Genomic DNA, 18395 nt, shown 5'->3' with positions numbered 1-18395 from the left:
AGATTGTAGTTTTACTATATTTCTAGGTATTTGATCTTTTAAGAGACATAGAAGTTCTCTGTTTAGGATAGAGAAAAATAACTAGGAGGAGGAGAAAGGAAAATTTGGTGTGATTGGAACTAGGAATTACATTAAAAGTCTTTTAACCATATTTTATGAGACAAAGTTATGAATAGTTTTTGAAAGATTTTTGTTACTAATTCCTCTGATGTAACTTTTTTTTTTTCCTCCCCAGAGAACAAATAAAAAGAGTTAAAGACTCTGAAGATGTACCTATGGTTCTAGTAGGTAATAAATGTGATTTGCCTTCTAGAACAGTAGACACAAAACAGGCTCAGGACTTAGCAAGAAGTTATGGAATTCCTTTTATTGAAACATCTGCAAAGACAAGACAGGCAAGTAAAATTGTAATAAATATAAATCTGTTCTCTCAAACTATATCAAGTGATTTAGATCATTAATCACTATTTACTAATATATATTCTAATAATGTCATTTTGGGAGCAGGAAGGCATGAATATTAATAAATGTACATACCTGATAGCATAACTTTCATATCAGTTGATGTAATTTATCAATTTTCTTCCATTATAGTAAAATAGGAAATATAACAATATTTACTTGGTAAATGTTCTCTTAAGGATATGAGAGGGCAGCACTTCTTATTCCAGTGTCCATGGTATTATCTTTGGCTTTGGCTTTTTTCTACGTTGAACAGTTCAGCACATGTTATAGTCAGGATTCGAGAAACGTGGGAATTTTTTTTTTACTGTTTTATTTATAAAGTCAAAGAACAGGGAAACAAATTTTGAGTTTCCTATTTTAGAAGTGCTTTTAAGAGTATTATGTCATATGTTTCTAGATTAAATTTTGTTGTATTTGAAGAATTTTACTTAGGTAGAATTTTTTTTTTGAAGGATATATTTTTCAGGAAAGTTTTTATTAAAGCAAGAGAATATTTAGAAAGTAAATAGAAATTCTCAGTTATTCATTTACTGTGTTCTGAGAAAAAAATAACACCAGATTGATCCTGAATTTTGTTTCAGAAACTATCTTTATTTTAAAAGTAACTTTTTCTCTAGGTAAAATAAAATAATTGATATTATTTAGCCTATTTGTATGAAATAAGAGTTTAACATATAGAAAAAAATGAATTCCTAGAAAGGAAAATATAAGGTTATGATGGAATATTAATATGTTTCATACAAGATGAACATTTGTTTGGGGCCTTGTCTGGTTATTTGTACCTATGAGCCCAGAAAACCAATTTCATGGAATTTAACTTTATAATGCTAGAAGTTAAGAAGAGTGATGAACAACTTATTACATGGTTAAGCTTATAAAAACACCTTCTAGACCTTTCACTGAATTTTGTGAAGGGGTAAAAATTTAAAAGTAAACCATCATTCAGCTAGTATATATGTCTATTTCCCTAGTGGAAGATCATACATACCACTTTCTAGTTGTACAAATTTGGTACACAGTGAAAAAAAAACAATGAATTCTATTTTAAGTCTTCGTTTTGGGATTAAAAGCTGAATTAGAATAGTTTTTGACCATAATACAGATTATCTTATTCTAAAACCTGATTTATAAGTTAAAGAAATACTTGGTGTATACATTACTTCACTTTACTTTGGAGGAATTAAGATTTCATTCATATCATTTCCAGGTCCCAAAGACTGGGAAGAGGTTTGGTTTTTGTCTTCTTTGTGTTGGTCTTCTCTGACCGTACTCCTTGATTTCCCTTGGGAGGTACTCAGAAAACGTGATTATAATACTATAATTTTTTTTCCCATTTTTGTATGAAACATTTTCAGATATAAAATTGAAGGAATTTTATTGAAAATATTTGCAAACCTACTACCTAGATTACACTATTAACAGTTTATTAACTTGCATTAGTTGTAACTTTTAAAGTATACATTTTAGACTAGTGGACACATTAGTTTACACTGTACAAAGAAAAGAAAAACTCTAAGACTTTGCCTGATGTTGTAAAGGGTTGCAAATAAAGCAGTGCTTCTCATACTTTAATATGCGCAAGAATCAACTGGGCTTCTTACTCAAATCCAGATTCTAATTCTGAATTAGAATTAGGGTCTAGGTTGGAACCTGTGATTCTGCATTTTTAGCAAGCTCTCGGGTGATGCTGACTTTGGTACATGGACCACATTTGGAGTAGAAAGGTAATAAAGGACAGTAAGAGGAAGAAGTCTTGTTATTCCTGCAGTGTTGCCCTCCACTCTCATTTGATAAGAGCCTAAAATAATAGCTCTGTCTTCTTTCCTTGTTGTATGGTTACTATCTCTGAAGTACTGTTGATTCTTAAGTGTTTGACATTAATGCTTTAATATATACCACAGCATTCATAACTAATCAGAAAACTACCTAGTTTCCTTTTAAAGTAGATTTTTAGGTTTTATACTGGTTTTGGGGGGGGGCGGTTGGGGGGTGTTGGGTAGGGAAGGGGATGTAGTGTGTGTGATACCAAGTGGATTAACCTAAATTTGCTGTGTAGGCATTTTTATGGATCATCCAGAAAAAATATACAGTGATATAATACAAAGGAATACTTGTACTTCATTTCTTAACCTTCTAGCACTCAGCTTTTCTTATATTTATGTCCTGTTTTATTGATATTGTTATGTAATTTATGTTGCTAAACTATAACTTAGATACTTAGTTTCCTAGATACTTGATTCCTCTTTATTACATGGACTTGTTGATTTGCCTTTCAAAAGTTTATTCATCTTTCTCTTTTGAAACTAATTTGATATTTGCATGCTTTTAGAAGACTTTAAAGAATTATTCCAAGTAACTGAGAAAATGAAATATGTAAATTTTCATAAATTTTAATTTACATCTCCAGTTTTTGTGAAAATTTGAAGCCCTATTTTCTGCAGAGTGTTTTGTTACTCATCTGCTATTATTTATTTATTATTTGAACAAAATGAATATGCATATCCTTGTTGTATTTTATCAGCAGCTACTCGGTTCATGCCCTAAGTTTTGGTCTTGAGCACGAACCTAAAACACAAACAACAAAAATTATATTCAAGTTAGCAGGAACAGGACATTCATTTAGAACTTTCATAGATATAAGTCAGGGGCTGGCAAACTTTTTCTGCAAAGGGCCAGATGATAAATATTTTAGGCTTTGTGGGCCAGTTGCATTTTTTTTTTCTTACAACCCTTTAAAAATGCAAAAATCACTCAGCTTGTGGGCAGTACAAAAATATAGGCTGTGGCTGCATTGGATTTGTGGGTTGTAGTGTGCTGACCAAGTTGTAGTGTGCTGACCGTTGATTCTCTGGGGAACTGTATTCTTTGGCTAGACACAAGAAGTTAGGTCAGACTTTCAACTTAAATTTTACAAGCTAACATTAGGAATTTTAAAGTAAAATTTATGTATTCTGTGAAAGAGAAAGAGGAGTTTTACTCTAGTCTTTTTAAAGGTAAGGGTTGTAGGCTATATATTTTACCAACTTAATTACTTTCTTATTTTAAAAAGCCCATTTTATGGCTAGAATACAGTGAATTATATTTTTAACTATCATTTTAGTCCACATCTGAAAGGCCAAAGTAGTTTTTATTTTCTGCAAGTATGCTGTATGTGGTGGTCCCTGTGTTCCTAGTGTATAAAGGCTGCTACCTAGGTCACATCTATCTGGGCAGTTAGTAATTGACATATTTTTCTGGCCTCTTTGGGCAGTGTATGGCAGTGTTTGCAAAGGCTGTTGAAACCAAAACATTGACACCGTGGTAATCAGCCGTGTGTTTTCCAGTCTGCTAAAATCAAAAGTGGGGATCATTCAGTAAAGCAGATGACAAAAGCAGAATTCTCAGAGTATCTGCTACTCCTGATTCAGCTTTTTTGCTTTCTGGAGGTCTCAATTTGAGCATAATGTGAAAATTTGTTTTACGAACTTAAAAATGTTGAGTGATTAATTTTCCGGGTTTTGTTAATTTCTAGATACTTAAATTTAGTTGTTAGAATACCTCCATTAAAGAAAGCTTATCATCAAATTGTTTTAACAAAGCAAACCAAACAAAAAAACTTTATGTGCCATATTTCTGTTTAATAATAGTTGGTTTCTGTACATAAGATCAATAATTTGAACTTTGCTTTTTATGAGTTAAAACTAGACAAAACAAGTACTGAGCACCTGCTGTGCACCAATGCATAGTATAGCCTCCCAAGTAGTAGTATTGCTGCATTTCAGTAGTTCCTGAGGTGGGCTGTTGTTTGGCAAGGTTTCTTTCCAATTCAGTGATGCAAAGTTGCTTTTTAGAATACATCTTGTTCCTCCCACTCCTCTCCCCCAAGCAGGGCTAGTATTCTTGCATCTGTCTATAGTTAGGGTATTTGAGGTGTTATTTATTTCCTTGAAAGAGCTTTTGCAGATAATAAACTATTCAACTAGAACAAGTACTTGTTTAAAATTAAATCGCTTAGTGAAAGCATTATAGGCACCGGGATACAGAATGATGCTGTTAACAGTTCTTTCTCCTGTATTGAAGTGCTCTATTTCCATAGTCTCACAGTACGTTTTCAGATAATGGCTGAGCTCCTGGTTTAAAAAAATTTACAAATGTATCTTTAACAACTTACTTTAAAATTTACATATATAAACACATGCACTGTTGTTCTTACATGCACTTTTGTTTCAGTTGTTCTTAAAGTTTAATAAGTGACATCTGAAAATGAGTATATGTGGCAACAAGCTATATGCCCAAGAATAAATCATTGCGTGCCAGTTAAGACCTTAGCAACTAGCCAACAGTAGGTATTAAACATCTGTTTCGGCTGTACTTAATCTTTTAAAATTACTTACAAATTTTGGAATATGAAACCAGTGTTCTGTGCCAGTGGTTTAAGGTATATACAAGGATCAATAATGTTCTCTTCATGTCCGCATGACTTTAAAGCATATTATCAAGAAATAAGTAATTAAGTCTGAGAAAATATGGTAAATAACAGATTCTTTAAAATCTAATTTAAATTTTCTATTAGTAAAAATGAGAAATGAAAAAAGTCACTCTGGAATAACTATCTCTCAGTGTTGTTAATTATCTTAGCCTCCGAGGTCCTGATACTGAATTCTTGGTGGTGGGTAGTAATCTCTTCTTTTTAATTACTGGCTTCCAATTCTCTCTCTGCATTGCGGGAAACAAAAATCATATATTCTGATATTGGTGATGGGGATGTGCACACTTAAAAAGTAGACACGTTCAAACTAATTTTAGAAATAAGTTACAATCAAAATTTGCTTCTGCTAAATTAGTAGAGGACAAAACCCTGTTTTTTCCTCCATCATAGTATATTTCAGTACTTCTGCATTGACCTTATAACTTTTTTTTAAACAGGAATATAAGTTTTTATTCTTAAAAAATATGAGCTTTACCTGGTTTGTTTTATTTATATATACATATGTTTTAAATTTCTTGCATTGATTTTCAAATTGAAAGAGAATCATTTGTGAAAATATCTTAAATGCCAGAGCTCATGCTTTATATTTTACATGCTTTACTAGAGTTATTTTAGCACCTTAAATTATTTATCTAATTTAATAATGAGAATTTCTAATATGTAATTTTTAAGGACTTATGAGTAAAAACAAACCATCTCCTCTTAAGAATTACTGATAAATATAAAATATTACAAATTTTATATATGGGTACAAAGTGGCTATCTCATTTAAAGTACCAACATATTTAATGATTTTAAAAAATAGTTGGAATTTTTATTTTGTAGTTGGTTTAGCTAGCTAGTCGATTAAATTGATTTCATTAAAAATATAAGATATTCAGATTTTCTTGGGCTATAATGACTTTTGTATTAGTTGAGTAGAAATACATCACAAGTTGGTATAAGTAACTTGAGACGTACATTTTAATATATAATCAACATATTATTTAAATCCCTACTGCTTAACTGAAACTTAATTTTTTATGAATTTTAAATTAAAGTTTTACTTTAAAGGTAAATTACTGAGTTCCACTGAAGCAGTTCTTAACATAGTCTTGAGATTTATAAAAATTAATATACCCTCAAGAATTGACGTGCCCTTTTTTTTTTCTTAACTATTATAAGCAATGGATGTGTACATGCTAATATTAAGCCTTAGCTGTTGGTTTACTTAAGTTAATACTTAAATGGCTGATTCTCTGTGCCTGATTGAATTTAAAACTACATATCATACTTTTGATACCTATTAACTTTTTAGGAACTGAGTCCATTTTGTCACATTTGGTTCGTAGAAAGACTGATGTTAACAATCTCAGAGAGTTAAAATATGCCAATTCCCATAGTGACTAATTCATTCTTAAGACTGAAAGAACAGAATAAGCTTAAAATTAAAGGTGTGGTAAAATACACTACTAACATATTTTTTAAACACATCTTCCTTTTAGAAGAATGGAACACACATACCATATCTTTTAAGTTAATTTGTATCACATACGGATTAATGTTTATGTGCATTTCTCTTTTAGATGTTAAGTTCCTACTTTGGTGGTTATGTTTTTCTGGACAAACTAACAGTACAGTTATCTAAACATTTTGTCCTCTTGGCTACTGCCTAATTTCCTAGATTGGAAAAGACATTAAAAACTTCATTGATCTCTATATGGCCATATGATTGTGTTTGTTGTCACAGCTTTCTTACCATAGCCTTAAGCAGGAGAAGCCCCCTTTGCCCCTTTAGAGTATGTAAACTAGAGTAGAAGGTATGAAGCCAGTATAGTTGGATATTGTTCTCAAAATTATTTTTAAGACGTGTAATAAGGATACAAAATGCTTTGCTACTATTTTGTGTTTAAACAATTAAAAATATTTTCATTTTATGGTAAACAGCCCTCATTTAGCATTTTTCTTTAAATAGTATAGTTCTCCATTCACAGAAGTCCCAGTCTCAGTTCCAGTTTGGGTCCTAGAAATTGACTGGGCAAGTTGTAATTGAAGATAGAACCCAAGATTCCAGTCGCTTGATGCAACTATATTTTGAGGTGTTTTGTGTGTGTGTTTAAACAAAGTTTAAATGTCCCTTTTGTACCATTTTTCTCCTCACTCCCCACTTAGAGCTGGGGTACAGAAATCACTTGTTTTCCCTAAGTCAAATAATTTAAATCTAACTTCAGTTTAGGCTTTGATTAATTCCATGACTAGCAAACCAAAATGACTGCATTAGTAATACACAGGTACTAATAATACATGTACTTAGGTTTTTCATAATCTCTCCTAACTCCTAATTTAAATTAAAAAAAAAAAAATTCTAATCCCGTTACAAAACAAAACTGGCTTCAAAGAACAAACCAGGATTTAAGCCCATATTTTAAAACTGAATCCCCCATTTTATTCAAACAATCTGATGTCTGTTTAAAAAAAAAGAAATTCTCAAGTAAAGCTCATAATTCCAAATTTCTTGCACATGGCTGTCCCAATAAATTACTATTACCAATGAAACAGACTTTAAAGAAGTTGTGTTTTACAATGCAGAGAGTGGAGGATGCTTTTTATACATTGGTGAGAGAGATCCGACAATACAGATTGAAAAAAATCAGCAAAGAAGAAAAGACTCCTGGCTGTGTGAAAATTAAAAAATGCATTGTAATGTAATCTGGTAAGTTCAGCATATTAATTTCGGCAGAAAGCAGATGTCTTTCACAGGTAACAAAGTAGCAACCGCTTTAGAACTACCTAGGTGTGGGATTCTAATTTGAAGTATTAAATAAGAAACTTGTAGTTTGTTTCCACAATTAATACATTTATTTATTTGTACTTCTCATTTTATTTTTTTAATTACACTTATTTTTAATCTAATGGGTATTAATTATAATTGAGATGGTTTTGAGGGCTATAGACTACTCTGCATTTGTCATAGAGTCTAGAGAGAAAAAATCTGAGGAACTATACAAAGGAGGAGTAAGTCGAATGGCCCAGAAGGTGGGAAAGGGTCACTCTTACAAGCGTGTGTTTTCTTTTGGACATTCCACAAGCAAATACTTGTTCTGTCTGTGCTCTCTTAACTTAGTGGCATCAACATCACTTTTTTACCCAGATGAGAAACCTGGAGTGATGGGATGATTCCTAAATCCCTCTTTTTCACACCCATTTGGAGGCAACCACAAATTCCTATTATGGTACATTCTAACTTTTATCACATCATTAGTTCAGGCCCCTATCATTTCTTGCTGGGACTATTGTAACCTCTTACTTGGTTTACCTATTGCTGCCTTCATTCACAGTGCAAAGAGAGAGATACTTAAAGGAAATGTCATTTTCTTATCTTTAAATCTAGTTACTGACTTCCTGTTACCTACCGAATAAAATCTCAAGTTTCGTAGCATATATATGGCTCTTAACACTTTCCTTCCCCTCTAGCCTTTGGATTTATCTCTTAAAAACTTGTCTGAAATTTTTTTGTCCTTATGTAAATCAACACCATGTTATTTCTTACCTGCCCTTGCGTCTTGGCTGTTGCTCTTGTTTGGAATGCCAGTGTTCTTATCCCCTAGTCTTACTAGTTAACACACTTTCATGACTGTCTCATCTCTTGTTCTCTAAGAATCTTTCTTTGAAAACCATTAGACTGGGCATAATGCACTTCTTGTGTATTCCCAGTTTACTGCTCTTAACTGTTACACACTTAACCATGTTAAATTGAAATAACTGCTTCTGTGTTTGTCCTGTATGGTAAGAATCTTAGAGAGCCAGAATCATATATTTTTAATCTTTGCATGTCCATGGCCTAACGAGGTTCCTGGCACACAGTAGCTGCCCAGTTGGATTTACTGAGTGGAATTTCTCCACTTCCTTTCTAAACCAACCAATATTAAATTTGGTCTTGCTTAGAAAATATTTCACTCAATAGGTGCCAGAAAGTTCATGCCAGAGCTTAAGATTTTGATGCATATTATTTGTAACATATAATGCTCTGTGAGAACATGAAATAAAATTGTAGGATATCATTTATTGTGCTGATTAAAGGGTTGGTATTCTTTACTATATGAGTTGAAGGTATGAAATAATGTATCTCCCCAAAATATAAAATATACTTCTGAATAGTAGACTAAGTTCCAAAAGATATTATGTGGTATACTAATGAACTAAACTCAGAAGAAGGAACAAAGCAAAATTAATGATTGGCATTAATTTTTATTGAGATTTATAAACTCTTAATATTTTTTGAGTACCATTGTATAAAGCAGTATTTAATTTAGAAGTTGGGATAAAACTTAACATTGCAATGCAATTTGAAAAGTAAAACTTCTAAAATAACAGTAGCCATGACCAGAGTTAAGAAGTGATAGTCTTCTTGTCTTTTCTCCCATTGTCTTACTATTAGATGATTTTTACAGAACTATTTAGAATAAAATAAGTTTTATGCTTTAATTTTTATTTAAAACAAAGGTGAAAGCATATACTTTTTAAAATTTCATATTGTGCAAACTATATTTCAGTGGCTGTGTAGTCTGAATGTCAAATTGTTGGGCATGATGAATTAAATCCTTATTTTTTCAGTGATCATGAATAGCATTTATATAAGAAAAAAGTGTACTTGGTAATATTCAAAATTTTAAATATTTTTACAAAATTAATTTGACAATGATAAATATATGCAAATTAGTTTTTCTTAGTCCTAAAATGATGGGTTTAAACAAAATAATTACTGGTACCCTATTTTGTCTTTTAAATGTGTATGGAAGAATGTAAAAAGGGTATTCACTACCCTGTTTTGATCAATTTTAACATTTTACTAATCATTGAAATTATTAATAAGATTATATAGAAAGGAGAGTTCAGTGCAATATGAACTAAAAGTATGTGTCGGAATCTTAGAAGAAGGTAGTGTTATCAAATTCTGCCTTCATTGTCTCCTAAATACTTATATATTGTTTTCACCTTAGGATGTGTCTTCTCTATATCCATCTCATGGTTTTTCATTTTATCTGCTTCAGCATTTTTGTATCATTGACGTTTTTCTTCATTATAAAAACAGTGGAAATGGAGTAGACTACTTAAGGATGTGTGATCAAAGGGAATTTGTGAAGGGTAGGGGAGTTGGAGTAGATCCTCTCTTAAGATTCCATCCCATTCTAAGAGGTTATGGTTAGAAATTAGTCAAGGTTGGTATTATTTATAATAATACAATTATTATTTATTATATCACTGGAATTTTTTTGCTCTTTATGTGTTCAGAAGGTTAGCATGAAGGTTTATATACATTAAGCCTTGATTGTATTGCTGATAAACTGTCTTACCACTTTTTCTGTCTCCTTTGGGTGAAACAGAAGTGTATGTTACATCAGTAATGATATCAGAAAGTGGGGAACATCAGTGAGTGCAGTTCGGGGGCTTTACTGGGGACTTTTATTCGCTAGTATTCAAATCAATAATGCTGGTTTTTATCCCACTACTATTGTTTAAATGTGAGCAAGCCTCTCATTCCCACTCTGTGTTTAATTCTTTAAAAATATTGGTAATACTTTTCTAAACTTTAGATCTGTTGTGAAAATTAGTTAAATGTAACTTGAATGAAAATGCCCGAATTAATTTAGTTATTATTTTGAAATAGTAATTGTAGAAGATCTTAGTAATGCATAAAGGAGAAATCATATCGCTGTTAAATTTTCAGTTATTTTCAAGATAATATAACTTAATGAATGTGTTTATATTAATATTCAGCAGAGGTGGTTAAAATGAGTAAAAAGCCAGTTTTCATTGTTCTTAAAGTGGCTTGATTTATACTTTATTTGTTGTGTATTTGTTCCTAAGACTCCCTCTAGTGTCTAGGTTTGAAAACATCATTAGGTTAACGGGCTTTTGTTGACAGTTACTAATCAGTTAAACAGATATTAAAATACATAGAGGATCATATTTTTTCTTTAATTCTTTATTTTGCTTTTATATTTAACTTGCTTTTTAATAGGGGTAGGACAAGAATTGACTTATGTATAGATCTTGTATAATTCAGGATTGCAGTGTTAAAATCTACTGTCCTGCTACCAGTTTCAAAGTGCCATTTTTCATGCTCTGTATGAATGATTAGGTTGAAAATTATTCTGACTTGAAATCACTTTCAACCATTACTGATTTGGATACCTTGCTTTTGATCACAGCTGAATGTAGGCCAAAATGACCAAATGGAAATTTCTTTGAAGATACACAGCATTTGACTTTATATGTCAAATATTAATATATGACTTTATATTAAGTATTTTGAATACTTAATATACTAAACAGAAACTTTAAAAAATAATGAATTTTTAAAAATCTCCAAATCAGCAGGCTCTACCACCATTTAAATGATTTAGCTCATTTCTCCACAAATAGAGGCATTAAATTTTTCAAAGTATTGTGTCTTGTGTTGTGGTCACTTTCTTTACTTGTTTTTAAATTTTTTTTTTTTTTGTCCGCGCCACGCGGCATGTGGGATGGGATCTTAGTTCCCCTACCAGGGATTGAACCCGCGTCCCCTGCAATGGAAGCACAGTCTTAACCGCTGGACCGCCAGGGAAGTCCCCTGTTGTGGTCACTTTAAATTTCCTTCTCATATCATAAGTATATGAACTGAAACTAATGCCTTTAGAAAACTGAAAGTATAATCTAATACTGTATACTTCATGGTAGTTCTTTAAATCTAATGGTTTTAAATAAGTATTGAACAAGAGCCTCAAATGCAGTGAATATTTATGAAATTAGTATATACTTGCATGGCTTATATCAAATATCTAGAAACTCAGGGATAATTAAGTATAAATACATATTCACACATATATACAAATACATTTGGATTTTGGTGACTGAGGTGTGCCAATATGGAAAAATTAGTAGCAAATTAAGTTCTGGGGGAAAGTCATGTGTTAACTAAGCATACGTAAGATTCTGTGCCATTGATTTTCATTGCCTTTTGTGAAAATCAGTGTTCCCATAATGTTAACAAAATATCCTTGAAGACATTTAAGAATCCTAAAAGTCTGATATATATTCAGTTGTCTAAAGAGAAATGTTACGTATCCTTATTCTTTCTCAATATTAATGTTTCCATTAGTGATAATATATCTTTTCTGTTATCTGTATACCTCAAACCATCATATATATTCACATTTTAATACTTATGTGTTTCAGGGTGTTGACGATGCCTTCTATACATTAGTTCGAGAAATTCGAAAACATAAAGAAAAGATGAGCAAAGATGGTAAAAAGAAGAAAAAGAAGTCAAAGACAAAGTGTATAATTATGTAAATACAATTTGTACTTTTTTCTTAAGGCGTACTTAAGTAAAAGTGGTAATTTTTGTACATTACACTAAATTATTAGCATTTGTTTTAGCATTACCTAATTGTCTTTCTGCTCCATCCATACTGTTAGCTTTTATCTTGAATGCTTATTTTAAAATGACAGTGGAAACTTTTTTCCTCTAAGTGCCAGTATTCCCTGAGTTTTGGTTTTTGAACTAGCAATGCCTGTGAAAAAGAAACTGAACACCTGAGATTTGTGTCTTGGGGTTTTTGGTGCATGCAGTTGATTACTTCCTATTTTTCTTACCAATTGTGAACTTTAGTGTGAAACAAATTAATGAGCCTTTCAAATCATCCCTATTCTGTGTTTTATCAGTCACATACATGGATTAATTACTAATTATAACTTCAGTTGAGATTTCACGATTGGTTTTACTGAAGCATTGAGGGAACACGAATTTACGAGCTTCCTGTAGATTCATCTTGTAGGTTTCATGTCCTGTAGTTTCAGTTACCCTTAATGAATGTAAAGTTACACTGTTCACAAAGGTTTTCTCCTTCTTTCCACTGCTATTTGTCAATGGTCACGTTCCCCCAAATATTATATTTTTTCTATAAAAAGAGAAAAAATGGAAAAAAATACAAGGCAATGGAAAATATTAAAAGGCCATTTACTTTCCACATTAGGTAAATTCCTATAATACTCTGAATAGCTTTTCCTGTTAAGGCAAACCCAGTATGTAATGAGGATTATAACAACCATTTTGGGGCTATATTTACATGCTACTAAATTTTTGTAATAATTGAAAAAATTTAACATGTACTGAATATACAAAAATTCTCATAGGAATTAAATATAGTCTCCCTGTGTCAGATTGCTCTTTCTTAGCGTAAATCTTTTCTTGAACTTCAGTCTTTAAAAGTAGTTTTAATTCTACTGGTAATGATGTTAAAAATTATTTGGGCCAGTTAGCTTAGTAGGTGTTACAGAGACCAACGTGGCAAGGCCAGGCCTTGTGTGAGCTTTGAGCTTCACTGAGAGTTTCGCAGTATGGACTGCATCCCTATGGTCTTCCAATGTTGTCATGCCTCGGTTGGTCAAAAATGGGGACTAGGAGAGAGTTTGGATAGCTCAGCAGGGTACATTCTCACTATGTGGTAGTCCTACTCAGGAACGTCACTTTCGTTAAACGAAACGAAACGAAACTTTAAAAAAAACATTATTTTTAAATGAGGTTTTAGGGTGGGGTGGCAAGATTTTAATTTTTTTTAAACAACGAAATGAAAAAGTTTCAAAATCTTGAGTATTGGCTAGTTCTCTTAACACTGGCTAAAGTAACACTTTACAAGTCTGGTCCATAATTAAGAATATCTGATGCTTATAAAATAGATAAATTAATGTTAACAAAATGATTCTTTCAGTGCATTTAAAATGTTAACTTATTTTAAAATATTTGAACTGAGATGGTGTGTTGAGGTGAAAATATCACTGGACAAGGAGGAAGGTGACTTATATTCTAGTTATGTGTCTTTCATAACTCCAGTTTTAGGCAAATCACTTACTATCCATTTCTTCATGTTAAAAGAAGTCATCTCAAAGGCTGTATCTAGCATTATAACTATGTGATTTACATTCAGTTTACATAAGGATATACCTATTTGTCAGTCTCAGCACAATCTGTAACTTTTTACCTGTGTTATCATCTTCAGTGCCAGTCTTAGGCAAAATTGTGCAAGAGGTGAAGTTTATTTCTGAATATCCATTCTCCGCTTTCAGGACTTCTCCCATATTAGTGTCATCTTGCCTGCCTACCCTTCTACATGCCCCATGACTTGATGTTTTTTCGTTCCAATACTTCTAATTCCCCTAACCTCAAGATTTATTGCTGCTTTGGGTATCTCCATGAAGGCTTCCCATCAGGTCACATCAAAATGCCCTACATCTTACTTCCTCAGGCTCAACATAATCCGACAGACACTATAATGGGATTTGACCTAAGAGTTAATTTTCAGGTGGTGGCTGTAGCGATTTAATCTCGATCCTTTGAACATCATCTCTTTGCTGCCTGGTCCATCAGGGACAAAGTAGGAATTTTCACACCTGCTACGAGGAGTCAGAACCCTATCCAGTGGAATGAGAATTTAACAAAGGTAGTGCTGAAAGAATTCCTTATGTAATCTACAACGAGGACTAGCCCTGCTAATGATACATTACATTATTTTAAAAACTAAAATTTTGCAATGAAAGATACTTTAAAATTTATTCATAAATCTTACTCTTTAGCAGAATTCATTTATTCAACAAATATTTGAGTGCCTTCTAGATGCCAGGCACTACACAAGGCACTGGGGATATTGTAGTATCCTCAACCAAGGGACATAATCCCTGTCCTTAGGTAGTGCTTATATTCTAGAGCAGTCTATATTTTAGTGAGGCATCTGGCACATGACCCAGATATAATGCATACTGTAGTTTTGCAAGGAAGTGATTTGGTCTCTAAGCTTAGTTTCTTCCAGTTCTGAAATAATTGTTTTGCTCTGATTCCAATGTAACTGCTTAATCAAGCTACTTTTTAAAATTAAATCGGTTTACTTCATTGTTTTAAAGGAGTAAATTTGAATATTGTTTTTTATTTGGCATAACTATGTGATTCTATTGGGACAATTATAGTACCAATTAAGTTGTATGTCAGATAATGTTAAAATTCCCTTGTGTGTAGTATGGTCTCTTTGTATAAGTAATTAAAATAGACTTTAAAAATTAAACATTGAATTCTAAAATAGTTGTGTTTATCTGGGTAAAAATAAACAGATGCTGGACCTAATTCACAGAAAAGGAAACTTCTATGTAAAAATCAATATGATTTCTGAGATGCTATACTAAACTACAGGTTTATGGAACATTATCTAGGTAGGGTGTTTACACTTACATAGTACCTCCTTCTTGTTTCCACACAAGAGAAAGAAATGGCCATACTTCAGGAATTGCATTGTATAACTGAGGGGATTTTTAGGACTCTTGAATTTTTGATGTAGCTGGGCAATTTTTTTATGGCAGTGGTAATTATCCTTTATTATGTGAATTTTGAATGGTTTAATAAAATGTTTGTTTTTGTAGAGATTTTAAAAGGGGAGAGATAATCCTAGAAATAACAAATGTTATCTAATTATTATAGCCTTAAAGATAAAAACCCTTGTTGAAGTTGAAAAAAATTGCTAAATTACATAGTTCTAGACATTAACATGTTTATGGAAGAATGTAGCGGAAGTATGTAGTAAAATTTGAGTGAATATCTCCAATTAGGAATTCTAGGCTCTATTTTAACTGAGTCACACTGCATAGGAATTAGAACCTAACTTTTATAGGTTATCAAAATCTTAGCCACCATTGCACAATTTTGTCCTAAAATATGTAGAAACTTTGTGAGGCATGTTAAGTTGCAGTTTGCACAAGTTCATCTCATTTGTATTCCAGTGATTTTTTTTTTCTTCTATCCATTTTTTCTAAACAATATATACACATTTAGGTTTTTTTTGTAGGCAGTAAGAACTATCTGCCATTTCCATTTGTCAAAAAGTAATAATTTCTTGATGATTATGTATTAATGATTTTTAACAACCCATTAGTTATTTTAAAGCTGAGTTTATATTTAATAACTTTGGTGTTGATATTGGGTAGCATGAAATCTGCATTGAGAAATTGAACAGCATAAATTGAACAGCTGTAAGCTCCTTCAGAAAATGAAATTTCTTTCTTTCTAAAGATATATTCACGTCAGTTCTTTAAAAAGAGTTGTAACTAGTAATACTTGTTTTAGTTTAATAGTTTTAAGTGCCTGTTTGGGATGGTAATAGGCAATTTTTAGATGAATTTAGGAAAAACGAAGTTATTACCTACAGAAATGTCAATTACAGAAGGTCCCCTTCCCTATAGAGCTAAATGGGTTATGTAATGTTTTATCCAAAAATTTCCAATTCCACTGTCTTGTGTTTTCATGTTGAAAATACTTTTGCATTTTTCCTTTGAGTGCCAATTTCTTACTAGTACTATTTCTTAATGTAACATGTTTACCTGGAATGTATTTTAACTATTTTTGTATAGTGTAAACTGAAACATGCACATTTTGTACATTGTGCTTTTTTTTTTTGTGGGACATATGCAGTGTGATCCAGTTGTTTTCCATCGTTTGGTTGCGCTGACCTAGGAATGTTGGTCATATCAAACATTAAATTTAAAAATGACCACTCTTTTAATTAAAATTAACTTTTAAATGTTTATAGGAGTATGTGCTGTGAAGTGATCTGAAATTTGTAATATTTTTGTCATGAACTGTACTGCTCCTAATTATTGTAATGTAATAAAAATAGTTACGGTGACTATCATAGTATGTACTGTTTTTTAAATTATTTATTTATTTATTTATTTTTTGGCCACGCCGCACAGCTTGTGGATCTTAGTTCCCTGACCAGGGATCAAACCTGGGCCCACAGCAGTGAAAGTGCCAAGTCCTAACCACTGGACCGCCAGGGAATTTCCAGTAGTGTGTACTTCTTGATGGAAATTTGAAACATTAGCCCCATAACTGATATGGGGTAGTTTATAAGCCACAGACGCTATAGTATATTAGTAAATCTTTTTTTTGCAGCTTCTAAGTTGGATATATTCTTTATTTATGAAAGGTGCTGTGAACATTATGTAAAGGTTTAAGTGTTTGCTTGAAACCATGTTAGGTTTAGGTCCTGTGCCATGTGAACTCGTTTAGAAGTGGATGCAAAACAAATCTGCCTTTATGACAAAAGAATAGAATAACATTATTTATTACTTTTTATTGAAGAAGGTAATTGATACACAACGGGTGATTTGTTTTAAGGCCCAAAGACAGCCAGTGGCAAAAATTAATAATGGAAATAATTAGATAGGTATATATATGTGATGCCAGTTGCTGGCAGGCTGTTTCGAGTTCAGAAGTAATCTTACTCTATACTTATTATTTCTACTAACTGCACTTAAATCATTCTTTCTTTTGCAGTGAACCTTGACACTGTGCTGTTAATGTACCAAATGGGGTCAAAAATAAGGAACTCCTTCAAAAGTTAAGGGGAATAAACTTGCAAGAAATTATTTTGCTTACTTAAATGTGCATTAAACGGCATTCTTTTTTCAGTAAAATGCAGAGACGGGCTAAGAATTGGCAAAAATTCATTAAAAATTAAGTACATCATATTTTCATTCAAAACTGGGTGCTCATCAATTTTTAATTGGTAGTTGGCAGCATCATATAGTTAAATTGCTATTTTAGTATAAAAATTGAGCATAAAGGTTGCTGATAAAGCTCTCAGTTTGAACAGAATTCGAAACCTATTTTAGTAAGGCAGCTCAGGTATTTTTAACAAAATGTATTATCTTGACATTTTAGAATTATTTTTGTAGTAGCTGGTATACATAAACAGCTGGCACTGATTTTCAAATTATAGTAATAGTGATCAGTTAGTTTTGTTGGTATCTGAGTAATAGCGTTGTTTCATAGCTCTGTATTTCCTAAGGAAGTATAATGCTTCTAGTTCTTTCATTACAAATTTGCCCTGTTCAATAAGTTCTTTGATCTTCTCTGGGTCCTTCACATCTTTGTTTTTAAGGAAAACACTCTTCAGACGCCTTTTAAAATAGTCTGCTCCTTTTGGATAGTCTCGTCCAAGATACAGCAGCTTAAAAAAGAAAGATTATATATTTCTAAACAATCTATGTCTTATAACATTTATAAAATTGGCAACATAATTACTTACATTCTTATAAAGATTCAGTACTTCTCCTCTTAAAGAACTGGCCATTTGCACGTATCATGGAAAGTATTCACTTGTATATTTAATGTACCTAAAGAAAAAGAAAAATTTTTACAAATAACTGCATTGTAGTCTTAAAGAAGAAAGAAAAAGGATTTTACACATTGGTAAAATGGTACCCTTTTTTTTCATTCAATAAATATTTATTAAGCACTTTTATGTTCCAGGCACTGAGATGTAGCTATGAATGCGTCGGGTAAGATACCTGCTCTCACAGAACTAACATCTCCAGAGGGGTATACTACAAAGAATATCATGAATTGTGATAAGTTCTATGAAAGAAACAGGACAACTAGAGAAAATGGATT

General features: G+C 31.9%; 2 protein-coding genes across 4 annotated transcripts in view; one reads left to right on the top strand and one right to left on the bottom strand.

Moving 5' to 3' along the window:
• KRAS (KRAS proto-oncogene, GTPase) overlaps window positions 1–16629 on the top strand; it is a 38147-nt gene extending 21518 nt beyond the window's left edge. For both annotated transcript variants that reach the window (XM_068559894.1, XM_068559893.1), the window contains exons 4-5: window positions 236–395; window positions 12134–16629. In XM_068559894.1, the coding sequence (XP_068415995.1) occupies window positions 236–395; window positions 12134–12250 (277 nt within the window). In that variant the 3' untranslated portion in view covers window positions 12251–16629. The remainder of the gene's footprint in view (window positions 1–235; window positions 396–12133) is intronic.
• Window positions 12690–18110, bottom strand: ETFRF1 (electron transfer flavoprotein regulatory factor 1). 2 transcript variants are annotated; one of them, XR_011075927.1, is made up of 2 exons: window positions 18031–18110; window positions 12690–12858 (listed from the first exon to the last, which is right to left on the bottom strand). XR_011075927.1 is itself a non-coding variant. In XM_068559896.1 (2 exons), exons 1-2 carry the CDS (start codon window positions 18073–18075, stop codon window positions 17731–17733), a joined length of 267 nt encoding a protein of 88 aa, XP_068415997.1. In that variant the 3' UTR covers window positions 17089–17730. The 2 variants fall into 2 exon arrangements, 1 of the variants encoding a protein (XP_068415997.1); XM_068559896.1 differs by lacking the exon at window positions 12690–12858 and adding an exon at window positions 17089–17952 and having other exon boundaries at window positions 18031–18075.
• Between the last annotated feature and the right edge of the window lie 285 nt (window positions 18111–18395).

Source organism: Eschrichtius robustus, chromosome 13 (genome assembly GCF_028021215.1).
Source record: "Eschrichtius robustus isolate mEscRob2 chromosome 13, mEscRob2.pri, whole genome shotgun sequence".
NCBI classification, from domain to species: domain Eukaryota; kingdom Metazoa; phylum Chordata; class Mammalia; order Artiodactyla; family Eschrichtiidae; genus Eschrichtius; species Eschrichtius robustus.
The sequence above is the reverse complement of the archived record's forward strand: the minus strand, read 5'-3'. Positions and strand labels throughout refer to the sequence as shown.

Excerpts from the sequence above, each read along its gene's own strand:
- ETFRF1 (XM_068559896.1), bottom strand. The coding sequence starts at position 18,075 with ATGGCCAGTTCTTTAAGAGGAGAAGTACTGAATCTTTATAAGAAT. Across the intron at positions 17,953-18,030 it reads TACTGAATCTTTATAAGAAT|CTGCTGTATCTTGGACGAGA; the intron begins GTAAGTAATTAT and ends TTCTTTTTTAAG.